General features: G+C 38.4%; 1 protein-coding gene across 2 annotated transcripts in view; it reads left to right on the forward strand.

Moving 5' to 3' along the window:
* Nucleotides 1-24,000, forward strand: part of plekhg5b (pleckstrin homology domain containing, family G (with RhoGef domain) member 5b) — a 122,709-nt gene that overhangs the window by 58,933 nt on the left and 39,776 nt on the right. For both annotated transcript variants that reach the window (XM_072448834.1, XM_072448835.1), the window contains 5 exons: nt 18,091-18,229; nt 18,974-19,070; nt 19,323-19,383; nt 20,510-20,601; nt 20,961-21,097. In XM_072448834.1, the coding sequence (XP_072304935.1) occupies nt 18,091-18,229; nt 18,974-19,070; nt 19,323-19,383; nt 20,510-20,601; nt 20,961-21,097 (526 nt within the window). The remainder of the gene's footprint in view (nt 1-18,090; nt 18,230-18,973; nt 19,071-19,322; nt 19,384-20,509; nt 20,602-20,960; nt 21,098-24,000) is intronic.

The following is a 24,000-nucleotide window of genomic DNA, read 5'->3' on the forward strand; positions in this document are numbered from 1 at the left end:
ATGTCCACATGAGGAGGACATGTCCACTTGAGGAGGACATGTCCACTTGAGGAGGACATGTCCACATGAGGAGGACATGACATGAGGAGGACATGTCCACATGAGGAGGACATGTCCACATGAGGAGGAGGACATGTCCACATGAGGAGGAGGACATGTCCACATGAGGAGGACATGACATGAGGAGGACATGTCCACATGAGGAGGACATGTCCACATGAGGAGGAGGACATGTCCACATGAGGAGGACATGTCCACATGAGGAGGACATGTCCTGTCCACATGAGGAGGACATGTCCACTTGAGGAGGACATGTCCACTTGAGGACATGTCCACATGAGGAGGAGGACATGTCCACATGAGGAGGACATGTCCACATGAGGAGGACATGTCCTGTCCACATGAGGAGGACATGTCCACTTGAGGAGGACATGTCCACTTGAGGACATGTCCACATGAGGAGGACATGTCCACTTGAGGAGGACATGTCCACATGAGGAGGACATGTCCACATGAGGACATGTCCACTTGAGGAGGACATGTCCACTTGAGGAGGACATGTCCACATGAGGAGGACATGTCCACATGAGGACATGTCCACTTGAGGAGGACATGTCCACATGAGGAGGACATGTCCACTTGAGGAGGACATGTCCACATGAGGAGGACATGTCCACTTGAGGAGGACATGTCCACTTGAGGAGGACATGTCCACATGAGGAGGAGGACATGTCCACATGAGGAGGACATGTCCACATGAGGAGGACATGTCCACTTGAGGAGGACATGTCCACTTGAGGACATGTCCACATGAGGAGGACATGTCCACATGAGGAGGACATGTCCACATGAGGACATGTCCACTTGAGGAGGACATGTCCACATGAGGAGGACATGTCCACTTGAGGAGGACATGTCCACATGAGGAGGACATGTCCACATGAGGAGGAGGACATGTCCACATGAGGAGGACATGTCCACATGAGGAGGACATGTCCTGTCCACATGAGGAGGACATGTCCACTTGAGGAGAACATGTCCACTTGAGGACATGTCCACTTGAGGAGGACATGTCCACATGAGGAGGACATGTCCACTTGAGGAGGACATGTCCACATGAGGAGGACATGTCCACATGAGGAGGACTTGTGCTACTTAAATGACAACGACAAAATGATTCTGATATAATCGGTCAAGACGTGTATTCTTCGTTTCCTCATTCGAACGCGACGAGTTCAATGAATGGGGAGCCCGAGCCCGAGCCACGCCCACCCCGCATTCTTCATGTTAATCTACCGGTCGATCTCATGGATTTATGGTCAAGCCGTGAGTGTCGAGAGATTTAAAGCTCTGACGTTCGGACCAACCCGGGGTTGTGCTGAAATGGTCGGAGGTCGGAGATGCTGGTGCAGAATTAATATTATTATTTTTTATTGCGGTTTTGGCCAAGAAAACTGCGGAAAATCTGCGAAAATAGGAAATATATATATATATATATATATATATATATATATATATATATATATATATATATATATATATATATATATATATATATATATATATATATATATATTTTAGAATCTCTGTTTTTGATGTCGGCAGGCTCGCGAAACAACTTATAAAAAACTCTCACCTTATGTTAAATTAATCATTCATAAGGAAGGAAGAAAATTATGGAAAAACAAGAAAATAAAGAAGAAAAAAAATAACAATAAAACAGTTGGATTTTACTGTTTTTTGGTCGCTATGTTGATAAAAATGGTTAAAACCGTGATGGCCTGTTTGTTTGTTTGTTTATTTATTTTGTTTTAATCTTTGCTTTGATTTGATGGGCGGGGTTAATCGGTCCTGGAACAGTGTCTTCTGAGCCGGTTCCTCTCGTACATAAAGTCCATCCTCGTGTTTGTGTAAGAAGCACGAGATAACGGCTGTAAATGATTCCTGGACGTCCTCCACATGTTGGGAAAGGGCACAGCTCCACCGAGGGAAACTATTTGTCTCTTTCTCTCTCTCTCTGACCAGTTTGGACCGTTTGAACCTCCAGCTCCACCTGTGGCAGTGTCCTCCACGCGGGGATGTCTCCAAGAATATGCAGGTCTATAGCGCTGTCCACGAGCTCGGTCCTTCCACATAACATCCAACAGTTGACCTGGTTTTTGACATGAACCATAAGTGGCTAGCAGGAACAAACGACACGAAGATACAGACAAAACAATGTATCTTGTGACTACTTGCGCCATGAGGAGAGAGTTTTCCTTTCTTCTTGCGTAGCATTTGCAGTCAAAGTTGCGGATTACGTCTTTATCCATCTCCGTTCAATGTTTTTCCACGTAGTGCTAAAAGCCAGGGCGTGATGCTGAATAATAAGTAGCCATGTGTGTCGCAGCTGAGTTTTACGCTCGCGATCACAGCTGCTGATTGTGTTGCCAATCGATTGATCAGTTATTGATTCAAAATCCCTGAAAATATGAGAGTTTGACTGAATTTGACCAGACGTAGTGATGTCACATGTTAGTGTTTGGATTATTGTGAGGAAAAACGTCACGATTTAACGACTATTCACGATTATAGAGGCTGTGACCAAACAACATTTTTCATTTTCTTTCATTTAGTTTAATTTATTTTTCTTTTCTGTCATTTTCTTTGAATTTTCTTTAATTTTGTTTCATTTTCTTTCTTTAACACGTCACTTGTTACTCAAGTTTGAGGAAGTTTTTGTTAAATTTAACTTTCTGAAATACAAAATACAGTTAAATGTGACAAAAACAACCAGATAAAATAAAGGTTTTTGGACGAGATTTTAACCTAAAATGAACAAAAATTTTGCTTCTAAAATTGCCTCGATTATTATTTTTTTGACCTTTGTCCTTTTGATTACATTGTGACATGAACAATCACAATGACCAATGAACAGAATAATAATTATGACATCATTACCCAGAAGAAGTGAAGGTGACGTTGCTTTAAGACATCATGAAAACAGATTTTTACATGTTTTTGCAGTCATTCTTTCTTTGTCGTTTTGGACTCTCTGTACAGTCCAGATCACGTTTATTCTATCACAAACTCATATCTCAACCCCTCCATAACTATCAGAGACGTACTTTGCGGCTACAGAAATATTCCGTCTTGAAATCGTAACGTTGGAAACCCACACCGACGCCATCGCTCGTTGCCGCGCGCCGGGGGATGACGTAAAGTCGACTCTTGAATAATCCTCAAATCAAACATACGCGGCTGATAAAGATACGCCTGTTCTCCTTTTGATTGAGTAACTGTTATTTTTAGCACGGGTTATATTTATCCTGGGTTATTTTTAGCCCCGGCATTCCATTTGGTTTCTGCAACATCGACATCGGGCGAACTTATCGGACCTCGTTACAAACTCACCGACGTTTCCGGAGACTGTAGTCTGTTTTGCGCTTACGTTCGAGTGGTCCAAGAGTCGTTTTTGCACAGTACGACGCCTCCGACGTATCTCTGTTTGCACCAGGGCAGCCGTGGCAGCCATGGCAACCGTGGCAACCGTAGCGCCTCACCCTTTACTACGCTGTGACAAACAAAAATAATTGTGACATTAGATGAGTTTTGTCCCAGTGTTTGCTGGGTAATTTCCTAGTGTGATGACATCAATTACAAACAGGAAGTGACAATAGTTGCGTTCCCACTTGACCAGTTTAGTCCGGACTAAACGTGGCTCAGTTGGCGGCCATCTTTAGACCGGATTAGTTGACTGAGCGTTCACACGCAGGAGCGAGACTGGGGCCGATTCGGCAATTACACTCCGCCCCCTAACGGACTGTAGAGAGCCATGTTTACCACTGCATATGTTGGCACTATATTATGTGGGAACGCAGCTATAATGAACCTAAAAAATTAGCTGCGATAACAATTTCAGCTGAAATTGAAAACATATTTATCTTAACTGCATTTTAGTTTGGTGAGTCCGGCCTGTAGGGAGCATTTTAAGCAGCAAAGGCACAAGAGACTTTCTCCTGTTTGGTTCCAGTTAAACGTTCAGATTTTTATGACCCCCAAAGGAAAGCGTGTGATGAATTTGCCCCTCGCTCCGATGCCAACGGGTCAAAGGCTCAGGAGCGGGTCAAAGGCTCAGGAGCGGGTCAAAGGCTCAGGAGCGGGTCAAAGGCTCAGGAGCGGGTCAAAGGCTCAGGAGCGGGTCAAAGGCTCAGGAGCGGTTGGCAGCACCACTTTGCTCCCAGGCTTAGAAATAACTACTGAAAATAAACACTCCGCACACAGACATTTATAATATTTTGATGCTGAAGCGCGAGCGATATTGACAAAAACAACGATATTTAGACAATATATTATGCCAGTCTAATAGAAATGTGTCTTTAAACGTGTTAGTTGAGGTTTGATTATTGTTTTTAGTTTATGAAATGTAAAATGAATCACAAAAGAGCAGGAATATCACCTTATAGCCACAATTTAGCTGTTTTTGTTCATTGTGATTTTTAATATATTCTCTTTAGCTCGTCTTCCATACAAGTATCTCACAGGATAGAACGTTTTGGGTTTTTTTTTCCTCGCATATAATATCTCGTAAAACCAACACTTTATGACAAAATCAGACCACTTCACAGCATCAAGTATTTTATCTCTCGTAAACCTGAAAGTGAGACCTGAAAGCAGCGCTGATCAGTCACATTTTCACTTTCTCGTCTGAAAAAAGCAGTTCTAGAGCCCGGAATGTGCCCGAAAATTCAGTTCAAGAGTCTGTGAACGCTTGGGACACGTTATATAGACTTAAATCATATATTTCTTTGACATCGTGACATAAATCAAATGGAGAAAATGTCATTCGGACTTAGTTTGAAAATGGACACATTCGACAGACTTTGGACAAAATGTAGGACAGACTGTGCCATTATTTTATTTGTGTGTGTGCAGTTTGTGTTGATATTATTATACATTTAATATTTGTTTTGTTTATTTCATTTTTCTAATTTCATTTATTTATTTTTACTTTTATTTATTTGTACTTTTATTTTTATAATGTTTTTTAATTATTTTTTAAAACATTTTATTTGATGTTATTTCCTCTCATCTTGTTCTTTATTTGTTTTGTATGTATTTATTTCTAAAATTGGGGGGGGGGGAATTATTTAAATAATCTTCATTTCTAATTTAAATATTCTTCATGTACATATACTTTTAAATTCACATACAACATCACGGAAATTAGATAATAGTTTTATATTCTAGCTTTCAATCGCCTTGTTGTATAAAAGCTCTCTTTTCTCTCTCGTTATAATCCTCTTTTGTCTTCCTTCTTTTGGGCGTTTGTCGTGCGGCGTGGGTTCATTCCTTCCCTTCAAAGTCCGTTTACTCAGCTGTGTGTGCGTTGTCATGACATTTCAAACAGACTCAGACACTCGGCGATGATGCGTGTGACTCGCGGTGCGTTCGATGCTCCGCGAGGCGAGTCCGACGTCTGAGTTTCACGGACGAGACGGAACACGACCACCGGCATTTTTCTGTCCTGAGTGGAAATGGCGAGGGAATGACACGTACACACTTTAAATTTTTGTAGTAAAAGAGATTATTATTGAGCAAAGTCTGTGGTCTAAAGAAGTAAAGACCACAGACTTTTTTTAATCATTTATTTATTTATATTTTATTTTTTGTGTAAATAAAAAATAAATAAATAAAAATAAGAAGTTAGAGGGGAAAAAAATGATTTGTTAAAATGTTGTATCCAAATGTATGAAAACTAAGGCATCAAGAAAAGGGAAAACAATGGTAAAAAAGAAAGGTTAAGGCACACAAGGTCCATATGATGATTTGTCCAATTTAAGTAAAATGTGTCCATTTCCAAGTTATTTTTTGGTTCATACGATTATATTGTGACCTGAATAATCATGATCATCGATTAAATCTTTTGACGTCCCTAGTCTTGTTTTAAACATAAAAAGGATATTTGGTTGTTTGCAGAGGATTTTTTGTTTTGAATTATATTTTTTATCATCATTATTTTTTTTTTAACCATTATTCTATTATTACTATTATTATTATTATTATTATTATTGTATTTCAATATTTGGGGCGTTATTTAAACTGTACCATGTGGATAATGCGATTAATGTGGTTAATTAATGTGGACAGACGTCCACAAAACTTCCCCCCAGGCTGTATTTAGCGCGGGTGTTTTGTTGCGGTGACTTTCGAGCGGGCTTTGATTCCTTGTGAGAGTCGGCGGGAACAATGAGCGCATCGGAGGGCGTGGTCGACGGCTGGAGGGCGTGGCCGACGGCTGCGGCGTGTGGGAACTTCTGCTTCACAATGTGGCCTTCACTGATAACGACTTAACGGAGCGTGCTCTGTTATGCCTGGGACTCGGATCACGCCACCGCAGCGTTTGTACGGGGATGGAGGGAATGTGGACGGAAAAAGAAGTCAAATTGACTTTTATTTTTAATTTAAAGGGATAGATTTGTGATTTATGTTTGAAATGTAGGTTTAAGTGCACACTAGATTTCAGAAAAGACTGAAATTGTACTGATTTTAAGCAAATTAAAGTATTAGATTTTGCTATATATATATATATATATTTATTTTTTTAAAGATTTTTTTTTTTTTATTAAAGAAAAACACCATTTAAATGTACAAAGACAAATAATAAATAAATAAGAATAGGAAAAGAAAAACAAACAAATACAAACTAATTAGAAAAATACATACAGAACAATATCATAAATAATACAAATAAAGATAAGAAATACAATAATAAGAAAAATAAATTAAAACAAATAAGAAAAGAAAGAAAGAAAAATAAGAACATTTTACTGATTTTAAATGGATACAAGAATTATCTCATGCATTTGAAGTATTAGATTTTGCTATATGAAAAAAAGAGTTTTCATTAAAAAAAAATATTCAAGAAAAACACAATTTAAATGTACAAAGACAAATGATAAATAGATGAACAAAAATAAGAAAATAAATAAATACAAACAAATTAGAGAAGGCGACTGTTTGATTTTGGGCCTTACAAAATAAACTGAACTTAACAATGTCCAAATTTCGCAGTACGATATTTATTGAAATGTTTTACGATATGCAGTTTTTACTTTTAAAAAGCCTGGGCAAACCTTTGGAGTGAATCATTGCAGTCTCAATCCAGTAAATTAAAACTTTCCTTCATATAGTCTGCACTAAAATGGATCAACAGGGATGAAACAATAAGCAAAATATCGTAATATCGAATCGTCAAAATTCTCACAATAGTATTGAGGGGCAGTCCTAATATATTGAATTATATTCATTATAATCTTCAAATAGTTTTCTATCATCACATTAAAAAAGAAAACATTTCACATATCCAAATATTTCAAAAAGAGCGAGGGTTTCTCAGGAGAGTTGTCTTCTGCAGATTTTTCCGCCTGGAGACAGCAGGGGGCGACGACGGACACTTAAACGCCCCGAAAATACAATACTAAAACAATATAGTTGTTCAAAAAGGTGAAAATGTTACTCAGCTCTGCTTTAATTATTTATTAGTCGCACCCCGGCCAAAACTATGAAAAAATGTGCGACTTATAGTTTGGAAAATATGGTATATGTTGTTCCATTTCCAGCAAATGAGCTTATAATTCATATATTGTGACAGCCCACTAGATTTTAATTCAACTTTTTATCTTGAAACATGATTTCTTTCAAGTAATCACAAATAAGTACAGAGAAGTGGGCGTTCCTGAGGGGTGGATGAAAACAAGAGTACTAAAGCCTCAAGGCCAAGACAATAAATCACTTAAACGTGCATTTTTTTTTGTGAGATTGAAATGCAATTTATGTTTGTTTATGTTTTTCCTTCAACTAATTGCAAAATGGAGACACAAAACATTTCCTACGGCGCAGTTAACATTTATCCGGCGCATTTTTGGGGCATTAGCTGCGGCGGCGTCAACCTTCTACGGCGAAACGCATTTGACCTTTTCCGGGATCTCGAGTCCGCACAGTCCATGGCCCGAACTCGAACCCTCTTTGGCTCCAGGTGACGCTCTGGCAGCACTCTCTGTTCCTCCTGAGGCCGGCGGGGTTCAACATTTGTCTCACTGATTAGGTTAGAGTGTTGTAAAAGACAGAACAAACGTTAAACACGACGATCTGGAGGACGGAATTAGTTGACTTTTAATGGAGATCGTCGTAAATTCGATGGTCAGTGATGCCGTTTTTTCCGGAATATAAGTCGCACCAGCCAAAAAATGCATAACAGAAATGAAATGCAATTTAAAATAATAACAGATGAGAGAACATGGTGAATAGGTGTACGTATGCTAACGCTAACACCTTCAGCTACATGAGGCACAGACAGAACTGTGGTAAGTGTCTGGTATGTTAACGTAACATATGAACAGTTATTCAGATAACTATAGCATAAAGAACATGCTAACAAGTTTACCAAAGCATCAGTTTTACCCCAAATCACTAAATCCATTGAATTCTTCTTCCTCTGTGTCACTTCTAAACAACTCCACAAACTCCAGAGGTAGAGGAAGTGCAGATTCTTCTTCTGCACTTCTGCAAGTCTGTTGTTTAAAAGTCAGGAATTTATGGAATATTAGACCAAATATAACAACAGAAAAATCCGGATTGATCAATTTGAGGGGGAAAATGTGATCATTTTTTTTATTTTTTCATGTCACTCATTGCCAAATATTTAAAAAAGAGCGAAGGTTTCTCAGGAGAGTTGTCTTCGGCTGTTTTTTCCGCCCGAGACAGCAGGGGGCGACGACGAACACTTCAAACGCCCCGCGCAAACGCACATTTAACCACCGCGGGACATTACGACGACACAAATGTTACTCAGTTCTTTTTAAATACTCACCGGGACCAGAGACGTGTTCTCACAAACAGACGGCCTTTATTCGTGACATCGCGCCTGACTCTGCGCGATGTCACGGCAACAGACGTGTGAGTAATGTAATGTAATCTGTGCGTCTGTGTGTGTACGTCTGTGTGTGTATTTGTGTGTGTGTGTGTGTGTATTTGTGTGTGTGTGTACGTCTGTGTCTGAACAAATATCCACATTATAACTTTTTTTCACTTTATTGTAGTTGAAGAACAGAGTCAGTACTCTAATGCGGATTTGGTAGTACTTACTTGAGAGTGCTGTTACTTCAAAATAATAGTACTTGTGTAGAAGTACAAAGTGTTAGTCTGACCGTGAGTGTCTGGGCGTGACATCTGATTCATAATTTGAAGTCCGTGTAGTTGTATAAGTCGTGTTGGGACAGTACGAACATTTCAAATTTGATTCTGACGCTGAAGAACAGGCTCAAAACTAGATACGGATTTCATATCAAAAATTATCTTTAAGTTAGCGTTTTCCACACAAAATAATGGTGTTTTTTAATGTCACCGTGTTGTCTGATAAGGCTCAGAACATGCTAATTGCACGTTGTTAGCTCCTCCCTCAGCCCGAGCCTGTGTTCGGATTATAATCAGCAGTATTATAACTCATGAACTCATAATCAATCCAACCTTTCATAAACAGGAATGTTCAGTATTTTAAAAATGTCTGCTTTTGTTCAGGTGCATATAATCTGACTTGTCTCAGCAGGTTTTCAAATCCACTTTGTTTTATGGTGATCTTTCTCGGCAAACGCTTTGTTATTATGGCCTTTGGAATTCACACATTCAGGACCAAAAGATGAATATTGAACTGGGGACGATTTCAAAAATGTTGATTTGAAGGTTTGCCAATTGTCTTTTCTTAAGTCCTTCAAGGTCAGCCTTATGTCCTTCAAGAAAAGTCTTATGTCCTTCAAGGACAGTCTTATGTCCTTCCAGAACAGTCTAATGTCCTTCAAGAAAAGTCTTATGTCCTTCAAGGACAGTCTTATGTCCTTCCAGAACAGTCTTATGTCCTTCAAGAAAAGTCTTATGTCCTTCAAGGACAGTCTTATGTCCTTCCAGGACAGTCTTATGTCCTTCAAGAACAATCTTCTGTCCTTCAAAAGATGTTCTGGAGAAGAAAAGTACTGATACCTGCTCTCAAATGTACTGCAGTAAACTTAACAAGTAGTTCAAACACCTAAAACATTGACTTTGTTCTTTTATACGTTCCACCCATGACATAAAGCCAGAGTGGTCTCGTGTTCCTACTGCAGTTTAAGTCTGGTTTAAATGCTGTTTAGATTGAAAGTCTTTTTATTGGCTGCTTTATGGCCCTCAGAGCTCCTCTTTGGTCACAATTGCTCCGCTGTGTGTTCTGTGCTTTTTCATTGCTCAAACTGACTGCCCTGGTGGGATTAAAGAAGCCTAATAATAATAAGAATGATAAATAGTGTCCAAAACATGTCAAAGAGCTTTTTCCGGAGTATAAGTCGCCAAAAAATGCTTATTAGAGAAGAAAAAAAACATATATAAGCACTGGGGGAAATTCACTAATCACTAAATCCATTGAATTCTTCTTCCTCTGTGTCACTTCTAAACAACTCCACAAACTCCAGAGGAAGAGGAAGTGCAGATTCTTCTTCTGCGTCGCTTAGAGCCTAGAGCGCCCTCTTGTGGTTGTCATGTGAAAATAATGAATAATACCACGTATAAGTCGCTCTGGAGTATAAACCGCACCCCGGCCAAAACTATGAAAAAAGTTGCGACTTACAGTCCGGAAAATACGGTATATGGAAATGTGAATAAGTGCTGCCAATGTGCTGCATGTCTGCCCTTCTCTCTCATCTCCATTTCATGCTTAAACTTTCCAGTCTAATAAAGCCTTCGGGCCAAAAAACAAAGAAAAACGTGAATAAAAGAAACTTGCAGTGTAATACAAGGTGATATTTCCGCGCTCTTGTGGTTGATTTTACAGATGTTTTTGCACTTTATTTTGGATTACGAGAGTATAATCTGATTTCTTCTGGTTTTGTTGGTCGTCTAAATGCAGTGGTACATATTTCCCCGTCAGGATCTCGTTATGAACGTACCGCGTGTGCGTGAGACGAGCCAGACGTGTCACTGAGGGTCAAAGGTGACGAGTGTCGGGTTTTTAAGTTTTGCAGTTTGATCCCAAAGATGGCCAAAAAAATCATGAAAGAAAATGCGTTCCATTCAGTCTATTTTCCAGAGCGTAAACCTTGACGTAAAAGAGCGTTTTATCAGTTTGTCACATTAACTTTACCTTATAGTTCAGACAAAACATAGCAATTTAATTAATATTTACAAAATATATATAAAAATCTTTAATTTTCTTTCATTCCTGTGGTCTGACATGTGACTGTTCCTCATGTTTGTGACCGGAACTACAAAACGGAACTATTTGAAAGACAAAATAAAGTTAAAGAAAAATAATGTTGTTTACATATTGGTCTTTTTTTTTCTTTTCTTTTTTTTTCTTCTTTTTTTACTAAATATTGAACAAAAATACTTAATTTTGCGTCTAAAATTATTACGATTATTATTTTTTGGTTCTTACGATCTGAACAGTCACGATTATGGATTAACCGAGCTAAATCATGGCACAACTAGTCCAAAACCAGGACAATTGTTTATCTTATTGTAAATTTAAACTTTTAAAGTTTTTCTTTTAATGCATGCCCTATTTGATTTTATATATCTTGTTTTTATTATTGTTCATCGTTGTATGTTGCACCAAATCACCAAAGTTCCTACGTTTGTGAATTTTCTTCATTGATTCACTGATTCTGACCTTTTCTGTCATCTTTTTAGTGCATATGACGGTATGGAACAGTTTAGCGAAAGAACTAAAAGCTTGTTCATACCTGGTACAGTTTTAAAACATTCATAAAAGAAAACTAATGTGAAAGTATCAGTATTAGTGTCACCTTCTTTATTATTCATGTGGTAGTTTTATCCAAGAGCAGTTGGACAGCTCAGAACTGATATATTTCACCATTAATTGTGATTTATAGACAATGCAGTGAGATTCTTGATTCTAGATTTTGGTACGTGTGATACGAGTAAACAAATGAAACTTACCTTTTGACAGAATGAGAATCACATTAATTAATTAGACTTCGACAAACCGCATTTAAACCTAAAACTAACAACTAACTATACAACTGTTCAATCTGAATGTTGCGTGTTGCGTTATATGTGTATTAGTTGATTACGATGAGCTGCTTTAGATGAAACTTTCCGGTCTCGGACCCCCAAAACACCCATGAAACCGACTCAGGACCCCCACAGCAGAATTAACTTGATTTCTACAATAGTTTCAAGTTCAAACCATTTAAAATGAAGTTTAATTCTGTTTATTCCAGTCGTTTATCGTTTTTTCTGACCTAATCTTACTCACGCTGACTGTTTTCGATCAAATACCGTGTCATAGTTTTAACGCCGTGTCTTGACATCATCTCGTGGCCCCCCCCCTTCTCATGTTTCGCGACCCCCGCTTTGGGAACCACTTGTCAGAGCGCTGTCGCAGGGAAGACTGGGCTTATTGTTTACTGGTCTTAATCCCCTTAGTGGTCTTTAAGAGCTGAAACCTGCTTTGTGTTTTATACAGTTCTGTTAGGACATTTAGATCCATCTTTTATTTATGTTGCTTAAGGATTTTTGCTGTTTTGTTATAAAGACTTTGACTGAATGCAAATACAAAATATATAGTTTGAACAGAATTAAATTAATAATCAGACAAGACGAGAGATTAATTGACGTTAATGGATTGTGATAAAACTGGACATTTGCTTTAGAGATGCAGCAGGTGAATGGAAAAAAATCTTAAATTTAGAGATATCAATTTGAAACTTCTTGTCTCGTTTACTCTCAAATGTCAGAAAAACACGTATTACAAGTTTTTTGTTGTGTATTGTTTTTGTAATAAATAAGGCATTTTATGTGTAAAAAATTCAAAATTTTCACAATATTGCGACGTCCAAATCTTGAACAAAAAAGAATGGATACAGGTTTAAATCTCTCGCTTCGTTATATTGACAAATTATATACGCAAAATTAAAATAAAAAATAAAATAAATACATGGGATTTCAAATTGTCTTGTATTTGAATAAATTACAAAAAAAAAATAAAAAATCTGCCTCATTTTCTTGAATAAATCAGCTTTAGGATTAGATATGAACAAATCCTTCTGGAACGATCTGTGAAAACCTCGTTCAGTCCGAGATTGTAAAGTTTGGTGTTTGTCGGAGCCACTTTAAGGCCTGAAAGTTTTGTCTTTTTGTCGCAGAAACAAAAAAAACAGCCTTTGATTTTGCAAATGAATCTACAGACGCAAGTGATTAGATGAAACATAATAAAATAACGTCTTTCGGTGCAGATTTGACACGTTTAACCCCCTGATAAACCTCCATTGTTTGATAATTCGATAAGCGTGGTGACTCCTGTACATTGTTTGGACGCACGCCGCGGTCGGTGAACCCGTCTATTGTCCGGTTTTGTTTAGGCTGCTCGCGCTCTCGTTGTCTATTTCGGTCTGGGCGCTCGGGGGGTTTCGCCGGGTGCACCGCCGAGAGGAAAGGGAGGAGCCGCGGGTGGCATAGGAACTGCACAAAAAAAAGAAAGAGAGGAAAAGAGCGTCGGGATAATCTCTGCGCGGCGTCAGACGGTTTTGACAGAGCGCAGGAAACCGGGGCTCTCGGATTAGTGGATTTTTTTCCGGACCCTTTCTGCTCCTTTTCCTTCTCTACGCTCCGGGTAGGGCCGAACGATGACCGATATTGTAATAATCGTTACATCGTACAAGAAAAACTGCAGTTAGTGGCGTGTTCTGTCTTCACTAAGCTTAATATCTCTGTGTGTCTTTGGGGGTCTTAGTCTGTTTTAAAACCTGCTAATCTAGTTTAGACATGTTCTGAAATGCACAGGATTCTTCTCTTAGTTTGGTTTGTCATCGATATTGCAGTATTGGCTGAGGCAGAATATAGTGTAGTATCGATATCGCAGTATTGGCTGACGCAAAATATAGTGTAGTATCGATATCGCGGCGATAACTCTGATGTATGATGTCCGTCTACCAGAAATGTACTGTTTTTTTTAATGAAAACGACCGTATTTGAGTGTAAATTAGCCTTGATTTAGTCTTGGTTTTGTCTAATATTTTTGTCTAATACATTTAAACATGAACAAAACATAAATTATTGTTTGAAAAAGTATATTTGAGTATTGAAATCTCAGCCATATCGCAAATTGGCTGCGAGTGTGACCTGCAATTTGGTTTTAAAATGTTAAAAAATTAGGTGTTAGAGAGTGAATTGTAGCAAGATTGTAAATATGTACCTGTAGTTTAGACCTCTTCAAACTAGGGTTAAGAAAATGAGATATTAGTAAGTACTAAAACGACTATAAAAAGTGATATTCTCATTCAAGTATCAATACTAAATGACACCATTTTAGCAGTATTAGAATGGTTTTAGTTCTACTTTAAGACCACTAATATGTTGTGTGAAAAATTACATTCTACAGTCTAAAAAAGAGGCATTTCTGTTATAAATCAATATCAAAATTGGTATTGCGTATCAAGCCCGTTCCTTAGTATCAATATCGAGCTTGAGATTTCGCCGCACTCGACATTTATGAGTTAAGCATACTGTTTACCAACTGTTAATGCCCCCGTTTGAATCGTTCACTGCGATCTGAATATTACACAGAAAGAACTCCATATTAGTCTAGAACTCATTCAGCCCCGTCGTCATCAGTCGTTCCACTCTCCTCTCGTCCCCTTCAGCGCCGGCGACCTACAACCTTCAAATCTGCGCTTAAACCTGGCTAGACATCCACACAACAGGGATTAAAGCGCTGCTCGTCACCGCGGCTTTACTGGGGCGTCCCGTCGAGCGCGAGGGGGGTTGAAGAGGGCGGTGGGGCGGTAAAAGCGGGCACTTTTTGGTGTATTTTTGTCCCGGGATCCTGCCGACAATGGACGACGAGGATCCAGGCAAAGGTGGAGAAGATTCGAGTCTTCACGATGCTACGGTACGGTTGGGAGTTTGGGGGGATGATATTCGCTCAAGGGGTGATTTTAATGTGCACTACGTAACTCCGTGGAGAGATTATTGAATTATCTGCTGGTAAAATAGCATCTCGAGTCTTCACGATGCTACGGTACGGTTGGGAGTTTGTGTAGAGGTTATTGACTTGTCCGCAGATAAAACATCTTCCCACAAGCGTCACAAGCTTGAACAATGCACTTTTAGCAACTATATATGTTTTTGCTCACCTATTTCACGGTTTGTGTTTTGTAAAGTGTGTTTTAGATGTTTTACTGTGACTCTGAGCTTTTTTTGCACACTTTTCAAACTACAGATGGCAAACAGACTAAACTAAACTAAAGCAATGTTCCACAAAATGGCATCAAACACACATTTTATCGTTCAAACAGGGATTCTTTCTGTGTGTGAAGTGGCCTCTCCCAAGATCTGACGTGTAACTTGTGCCTGGTACTGTCACGGTCAAACCCTACACCAGTAAAGTCAACTTAAACACCTTTAAATGCATGTTTTTTAACAATAATCGGATTATGTTTTTGCTATCAATCAGAAATGTGCTAAAACGTGCCCATAAATGTCTTGGTTGAGTTGTACAAAAAGTCAATGGACGGTGCAGAAATATGACATTATTATTATATTAATATTTTTTTGTATTTTTTTTTTTCATTTAAATTTTTTTTTTTCATTCTTGTGGTTTGGAGTTCTGACTATGGAGCAAGAAATAGGATCAAAAATGTTATGTTTATGAAATTACATTGAAAGACCTTTTTAAATGTTTTTAGTACAAACAATTCAAATCAAACTGCAGTTTTTCAAAACATTTATCGGTGAGGCAAATCGTGGTTGTACATTTTTTGCCCAGTTTCGCATCCCTTCCAAACCACAGTGTGTTTATTATGTAGTAGAAGCTGTGCAGTGTGGGACATGTGACTTCGAGGTGTAGACTGTGACAACAATGCGATACTATGAGCTGCGGCGTTGTCGAGTCTGAGAGGAACTGTCACCGTGACGACGTCTGTGTTGGTGCTCGTCTGAATCTGTATTTTCCAGATTGTTGAATGTCCCGGTGTCGCGCTCTCGAATGTGGGCTGGAGCCAGTGTCACTTTATGAGCCGTTTTATTGAGAAAAGGCCAAAAGTAAAAGCCCATGGACCCTGTTGTTTCTATTTGAAGATCCTTTTTAGCATTAGTATTGTTTCTTATCACATTTTTATATATTTTGAAATTACATCCACACAATGCTTAATAATTATGACTCAAACTCCACCGAAACTCAAGGACTGAACCAACATTTTAATTAACATACGGAATATGGAGATAAGATATAAGATTATATTTGGACATTGGGACCAATTGGGACATATTAACTAACATACGGAATCTGGAGAAGATTACATTTGGACTTGAAAAAAATTGGGAAAATAGAAAAAAATAAGGGGGGGAAATGAAAAAAACTTGAAATTTGACAAATTTAACCGACTTTGGACCAATTGGGATTTTGTTTTCGGAGTTTGAGTGCCTTGGTCTTATTTAGACTTCTTGTTGTGGTTTTCTTTTGTCCATTTTCTCTCTGGTCTTCTGGTCTCTCTGTTTTTTTATATTGTGTTTTTAAATTTTGAAAGATTTGAAAAAAAAGAAAAAAAAAGTCGCTTTTTTTCAGCCCCTTGATCCACACTTTGCTCCACACTTTGCTCCATGCTAGGCGGTCATTTCTTTACTGTAATTTGTTCTGTGTTTTTACTTTTTAATTATGGAGAAAACAAAATTGACCGTTGAGACTTTTTGAATCAATACAAGCTAAAAACTGCCAAAATCATAGACATGGACAATTCGCACGGGACTAAAATCTAATTTTAACCAATAAACACAGAACAGAACATGACCAGGGAGCATGAAAATTAGAACACAACAGACATAAACTAAACATCAAAAGAAGCCAAATCACGGCACGTTTACATTAGAATAAAAAAAAAATCCATTTTCAAATTTAGTCAGAATGTCATTTTTTCCATTTGTTTAATGTCTGTCCCGATGTCAGTCCAGTCCTTGATCGTTGATGATGTTTGTGTCATCTGTTTCATTGCGATGGCATTTTTTTCCTGCCGCCAAAAGTACGATCCAAAGGTATCCATTTATTGTGTCCACGGCAGCAGTTTTAAGGCCCAGATACATAGTTCTAGAATCGAGAGGGATGTCAATAATGTCAAAAACAGCATTTTTTATTTCAGTTTTCCAGTATTTTTGAGCAACAGGACAATCTCAGATCACGTGATTGTGGTTTACAGACATTTTCACAGACATGGACAAGTCGCACGAGGCTAAAAACACAGGCCAAGTTCGTAAAACTTACAATTTATATATTTTTTAATTAAATATTTTATTTTTATTTTTATATATATATTGTTGCCTTTTTTGGTTTTTGTGCATTTTCTGTATTTGTATGTTGCTGTTGACATTGTCTTGCTAAAAATAAAAAATATGAAAAAAAAGAATAAATAAAAAGGTAAAACTAATCCTGTCCGGAACATTCCTGGGCCCCGGGGCCATCTGCCCATCTCTAAACTGCCCACTAATTAACTCTAAATCACGCTCAGTTTTTCACCTCAGAACGACGGTCCCAGATCTGTGTCTCGTAATCCCGGGTTTAGTTTAATCTAAAGGAGCAGACCCTGGAGAGGACGGTGTAACTGACCCGGGATCAGCCTGAGCAGAAGGCAGCAGGGTTAAGCCCCGTGCTCCTCGTGCCTGCAGGGGGGGCACTGCGGGGGGGCACTACGGGGGTACTGCGGGGGGGCGCCACTTGCATGCCAGACTTTAATTTAAGACGTATTATTATGTCCAAACTGAGAACTGCTTGTGGTTACACTAAAATCATGACATAATTCACATTTCATTTTCATCTTAATGGTAGTTTTACCTAGTTAAATAAAGATGAGTAAATAATTGAGGCTTAAACATTGATGTAATAAGAGTAAAGCAGTTGAATGTGGGATACAATCAGATGTATAAAGCCAAAGTATTTCCTCACACTTGGGTCTTGATCAGGGGTTTTGTGTCGTCGTGGAAACTGGAGTACATGTGTGACGTGTTTAAGTTCTTCTCTCGGTGCGTTTTGTGCGTCTTGCGTGTGGTAAACGTGTCTCGGTCTCTGTGTTTCAGGTTTGCCATCACCCCGACTGCCAGGAGCTGAACCAGCAGAGCCCACTGCACCTGTGTGAGTCATGTGACTCGCGCCGCCACGACGACAGCTCCGACATGCACTTCGACCGGCACCCACGCTTCGACCTGCACCCGCAAGGTACACAGGGGTCAGAAGGGCCCTCAGAATACCGTATTTTCCGGTGTATAAGTCGCATAAAGGAGAAGAAAAAAACATATAAAAGTTGCATTTTTGGGGAAATGTATTTTATAAAATCCAAGACCAAGAACAGACATTTCATCTATAAATGCAGTTTGAAATAATAACAGATGAGAGAACATGGTGAATAGGTGTACGTATGCTAACGCTAACACCTTCAGCTACATGAGGCACAGACAGAACTGTGGTAAGTGTCTGGTATGTTAACATAACATATGAACAGTTATTCAGAGAACTATAGCATAAAGAACATGCTAACAAGTTTACCAAAGCATCAGTTTTACCCCAAATCACTAAATCCATTGAATTCTTCTTCCTCTGTGTCACTTCTAAACAACTCCACAAACTCCAGAGGTAGAGGAAGTGCAGATTCTTCTTCTGCTTAGAGCCTAGAGCGCCCTCTTGTGGTTGTCAGTGCGAAAATAACAAATAATATCACATAAGTCGCTCTGGAGTATAAGTCGCACCCCGGCCAAAACAGGTTTCAGGTCCCATGTCTCAGGTCCCAGGTCTCAGGTCCCATGTCTCAGGTCCCAGGTCCCATGTCTCAGGTCCCAGGTCCCAGGTCCCATGTCTCAGGTCTCAGGTCCCAGGTATCATGTCGCACACACCGACCCAATCAATCCAGACTAAAAAGGTGATGTATTATCTGAAGATTAATCAGTAAATGTGCTCTGCCCTCAGCCTCGATCCTGGCCCGGAACGTGTCGACGCGCTCCTGCCCCTCGCGCACCAGCCCGCCCTCAGACCTGGAGGAGGAGGATGAGGTCGGCGAGCGCGGGTGAGTCCTGTCATGTCGCGCACGGCGGCACCAGGGAACGCGCTGGCGGATTATTACAATTAAACTAAACGCTTTCGGTGCGGCCTCGGAAGCTCGTCTGAACTTGTCGAGCGTCTGTTTTGCCCCTGATGTTACGAGCTCCCGCGTTACGTCAGAGGGGCCGACGGGACTCGACGTGCCCGGGTTTTGTCCACAGTGTGACATCAGCTCTGTTCTTCTTGTGTTTGACTGTTTTTTTTTTTTTTTTTTTAGGGAGCGGAAATCTGGGGGGATGAAACTCGCAAAGAAGAAGCAGAGACGACGACACACGGACGTAAGTGTCACACGTGGGCTACATACTCTGGACATTACATTACCCAGTTTCCCAACCAGGCCCAAAAGCACCATACAAATCAAATGCATTGTTATTATTATTTTATAATGTTTTATTTGTATTATTATCATATTATTACTACTACTACTACTACTACTACTACTACTACTACTACTACTACTACTACTACTACTACTACTATTACTATTACTATTACTATTACTATTACTACTATTACTATTACTATTACTATTACTATTACTATTACTATTATGACCCCGTGGTGGACCGTTGAGTCCGTGGTGGACTATGGACCGTTGACCCCGTGGTGGACTATGGACCGTTGACCCCGTGGTGGACTATGGACCGTTGACCCCGTGGTGGACCGTTGAGTCCGTGGTGGACCGTTGACCCCGTGGTGGGACAGTTGACCCCGTGGTGGGACAGTTGACCCCGTGGTGGACCGTTCCTGGAACCGACTGTTCCTGTAAATCCTCCTCCAGATTTTAAAACATACAGTAAATGTAAGATGACATATTTCTCAATCACAGATGATTCACGTTTCCCGCCACAAGTTACTTACATTTTTGGCTGTTATTATTGTGAAATTTACCGAGAAAGTTCCACTTTTCTCTGTAACCGCGATGTCACATCATTTTAAATGAGATAAGTCTTTAAGATAAGCCTTTATTTGTCCCACAATGGGGAAATTCCAGGGTTGCAACACAGTCGGTACTGAAGTAAATAATAAAAAACGGATATCTTATAAAAAAAAACACTCTTGTAGAAAAACTCTTATAAAATACGGCACATGTATTTGGCCACAATATTGTCAGAAGTCAGAAGAAACGATATTGTGACCTGAGCAACCAAGATTTCCCATTAAACAAATAGATTATGTAAAGGACTTGCCGATTTTTAAACCATGAGTGGCGAAAGTAGACGTTTAAATCTGTCAAACCGCTCATCAAAGTGTGTTCAAACCCGATCATGACCTTTAGACGCAGCTTTCCGGACGACGTGAGGCGGAGTCGGACGTATTGCGACGCGCACGGCTCTTTTGTATCGATAAAGTCTGTATTATCTGTTTTGTGACGCGCCTTTAATCAAACTTCTTTCCCCACAGGATCCGAGCAAAGAGTGCTTCAGCCTCAAGTTCGACCTCAGCGTGGACATCGCCACGGAGATCGTACCCGCCATGAAGAAGAAAACGCTCCGGTGAGACTTTTCTGCCACAACTTTGTGCTTTTACGTGTGTTAAGTCTTTTGTTTTGCCTACTCACTATTTTGAGTCCACATGTCTTGTGCTTGTTTCTCCTTTTTTTGGATTGAAGCGTCAGCAATGTTTGTGTTATGATATTAAAGTGCCCCCTACAGGTCGGACCACTCATTGAACTAAAATGCAGTTCAGTTTTGCATGTTTAAAACTTTGCTAAAAAGTATTTAAAACAAATGATCCCTGAATAGCCACATTTTTTTAGGTTTACAATTGTTTGGCTTTTAAACTTGTATTAAAGCTCGTATATTGTGTTATTCTGAATAAAAATGACTAAACGTTGTGTGTTTTTTGCCGTCAGGGAGGTTCTGGGGCCGGTGTTCGAGCGAAACGGCATCGAGCTCTCCAGAGTCGACCTGTTCCTGGACCAGTCCAACACGCCGCTGTCGCTCAACTTCGAGGCCTATCGCTTCGGGGGACATTACCTGAAAGTCAAAGGTGAGTATTTCCACTCGCCGTTTGGATTTGGAAAGGATTGAAGTGGTTTTAATTGGGCCGAGAATCGAGTTTCAAATTTTTTGGGATTATTTTCTGGAGTATATGTCGCACCAGCCAAAAAATGCATAATATAGAAGAAAAAAACATGTATATGTCGCACTGGAGTATGAAATGCCGTTGCAAGTGTGAAAATAACAAATTATATCACATATAAGTCGCTCTGGAGTATATGTGTATGTATGTATGTATATATATATATATATATATATATATATACTATATACTATATACTATATACTATATATATATAATTAGTATAAATCGCACCCCGGCCAAAACTATGAAAAAAGGTGTGACTTATAGTCCGAAAAATACAGTAATTATTTTCCCGATGAGCTGCTAATTTAAACGTGTTTGGCCACAGCGCGTCTCAACTTGTTTTATATTTTTAGAACCTCTAATGATAATGCTGTGAGAGGAGTTAACAAGAGTCTGTCATCTTTTCATACAAACATATTATTTAAATTAAGGACAGGAATTATTGATACAAATTCTTATATTTTATTTTTTTTTATTGGATTTGTATCTATTGTTTATACAGATAATATTTTGACGAATATTTCTCGTCATAGATTTTTCAAATATTTCAAAATTCAAATTGACCCCAAAAGTGCAGGAATAATGATATATATAAAGTTTTAGCACTTTAAAATGAGGTTTACTGTTTATGAGGCGTTAATGAAGCGCATATAAGTTTATATTGCATTTAAAAGCATTAATCCATTGGTTCATGAAGATAGTTTGATAAGCTTATTAATGGTTTATAAACTGACACACGTTTGTTTGGTTGTTTGGTTGTTTGTTTGGTTGTTAATGGCTTAACATTTATACTGTTATAAGCCATGTTTAAATGCTCTTAAATTAACAATTAATGCCATAGAATAGTTACTAATACTGAAAAACCTTATTTTAAAGCAGTTTCCAAGTGTCTAATCCTTTTATATTGAATCTTTTGACTCTGTTTTGTATCGTTTTGTTATGAATCATCTGTTTTTGTGTCTCCCGCCTCTAAATTCAATTCAAAATAAAATTAAACGCTGCTGAGATTTTCAAAACGCATTTAAAAGATCCTGATGTTGCAGAATTTTAAGCTTTATATTTGGTTTTGCCTTCAATAAATGAGGCGAGCTTAAAACTGCGATCAGGGGGCGATGAGGTCAGCGTTTTATCATCTCTGAACTCAAACGGCGCCCTCTCTGGACGTCTGCGGCGGCGCGGCGTGAGAGTCAAAGCGCCCGTTTGTCCCGCGATCAAAGCCTCGTTGGTATTCTGCTGTTTGGGCTCTGCTCCTCGCTTCCTTCCTGCTGCTCAGAGACGACCGACAGGTGCAAAGAAAATGGAAATTCACTCGTCCAATGTGTAATTTATTCATTTTCACAGTTTCGGTCGGCTTCAAACGTCACTAGAAAACATTAAATAACACAATAACAAGTGGATAAGTGCTTTAATTAGTAGTATTTTAATATTCTTTGGCCGTTTAACAAGCTTAAAATGTCTTGCTTTGCTCAAAATAATTAAAACACTTGAAATAAGAAAAACAGCTTGTTCCAATGGCAAATCTTATTTATTTTTATCCTTATTTTTATTTATTTTTATTCTTTTTTTAATTTTTTTTTATTCTTGTTTTTAATTTTTTTTAATTCTTATTTTTTATTTATTCTTATTTTTTATTTATTTGTATTCTTATTTTTGGCAAATGACAGTAAAATAAATATAACGTTACTGGACATTAATAAATAATATACACAAATGAAAATATGCAAAATACTGTTAAAAATATAAAAATGTACACATCGTCTTAAAATGAACCTATTAAAATCTATTAAACGTGAACAAAAGGATATTTATTAATTTGAAGTGATATCGTTGGAATAAGATTTTTAACCTATCGTCATTGTCACTGCAATTACATGTTTCCATGGAGACGACTAAAGCTTTGTGTCCAGCTACAGCATCTCAGTATTCTGCAGACTACAAAAAACACAAACATTAACATATATAACTCATTTATTTATTTGTTGTTTTAATTGTTTGTTTTGTTTATGTTCTTTACATGAATTGAACTAAATTGTGACATTTTCTTTATCGACATCAAAACTAGAATTAAACCAAATCGTAATTTTCAAAACGTACATTAAAGCGGCTAAAAACAAATGTGTGTTTTCCATTGTTGTTGTTGTGAGTACTTCCGAAGTCTGCCAGTAGAGGGCCACGGTTGTTGTTGTTGTTGTTGTTGTTGTTGTTGTTTTATGGCGGTTGGCATCCAATTGTTGCATTACCGCCAGACTTGCCTAAACCAAGAGCTTATAAGGGGTGGAACTTTGCAAAAACAAGCCACGCCCACCCTGTAGAAGTGGGAGGAGTGAAATATCGAGTGTATTGTCTTTTAACTGTTAAAACTGACATAAAAAACATATATATTATTATAAGTATATTTTAAATCTAGCTTAAAAAGAAAATACAAAAATCCCAGAATAGCATTTGAAAAAAATAAATAAAATGACTTCCTGTTTGTAATTGATGACATCACACCAACAAACACTGGACAAAAACTCGATGTTAATGTCACAATTTTATTTGACAAATAGTAATAAGTGGGAGCTCCTTTTATTTTGTTGAATTAATATTTAGAGAGTCCAAAAAGTTGGGTCTTTTTGTTGTTTTGTAAATTATACATAAACTTTGGCTGTAATGTGATGTCACTTCCTGTCATTTTTCTAAAAAAAAATCAACTTTTATTCACAAATATCCACTTGATGTGTGTGAAACTATAATTTATATTTACAATCTGTTTAAATACACCAAATAAAGTCAAAATTAGAAAATCATAGGCACTTTAAAAT

Source organism: Eucyclogobius newberryi, unplaced genomic scaffold, assembly GCF_026437365.1.
Source record: "Eucyclogobius newberryi isolate DKJ021-1_F unplaced genomic scaffold, fEucNew1.0.hap1 SCAF_17, whole genome shotgun sequence".
NCBI classification, from domain to species: domain Eukaryota; kingdom Metazoa; phylum Chordata; class Actinopteri; order Gobiiformes; family Gobiidae; genus Eucyclogobius; species Eucyclogobius newberryi.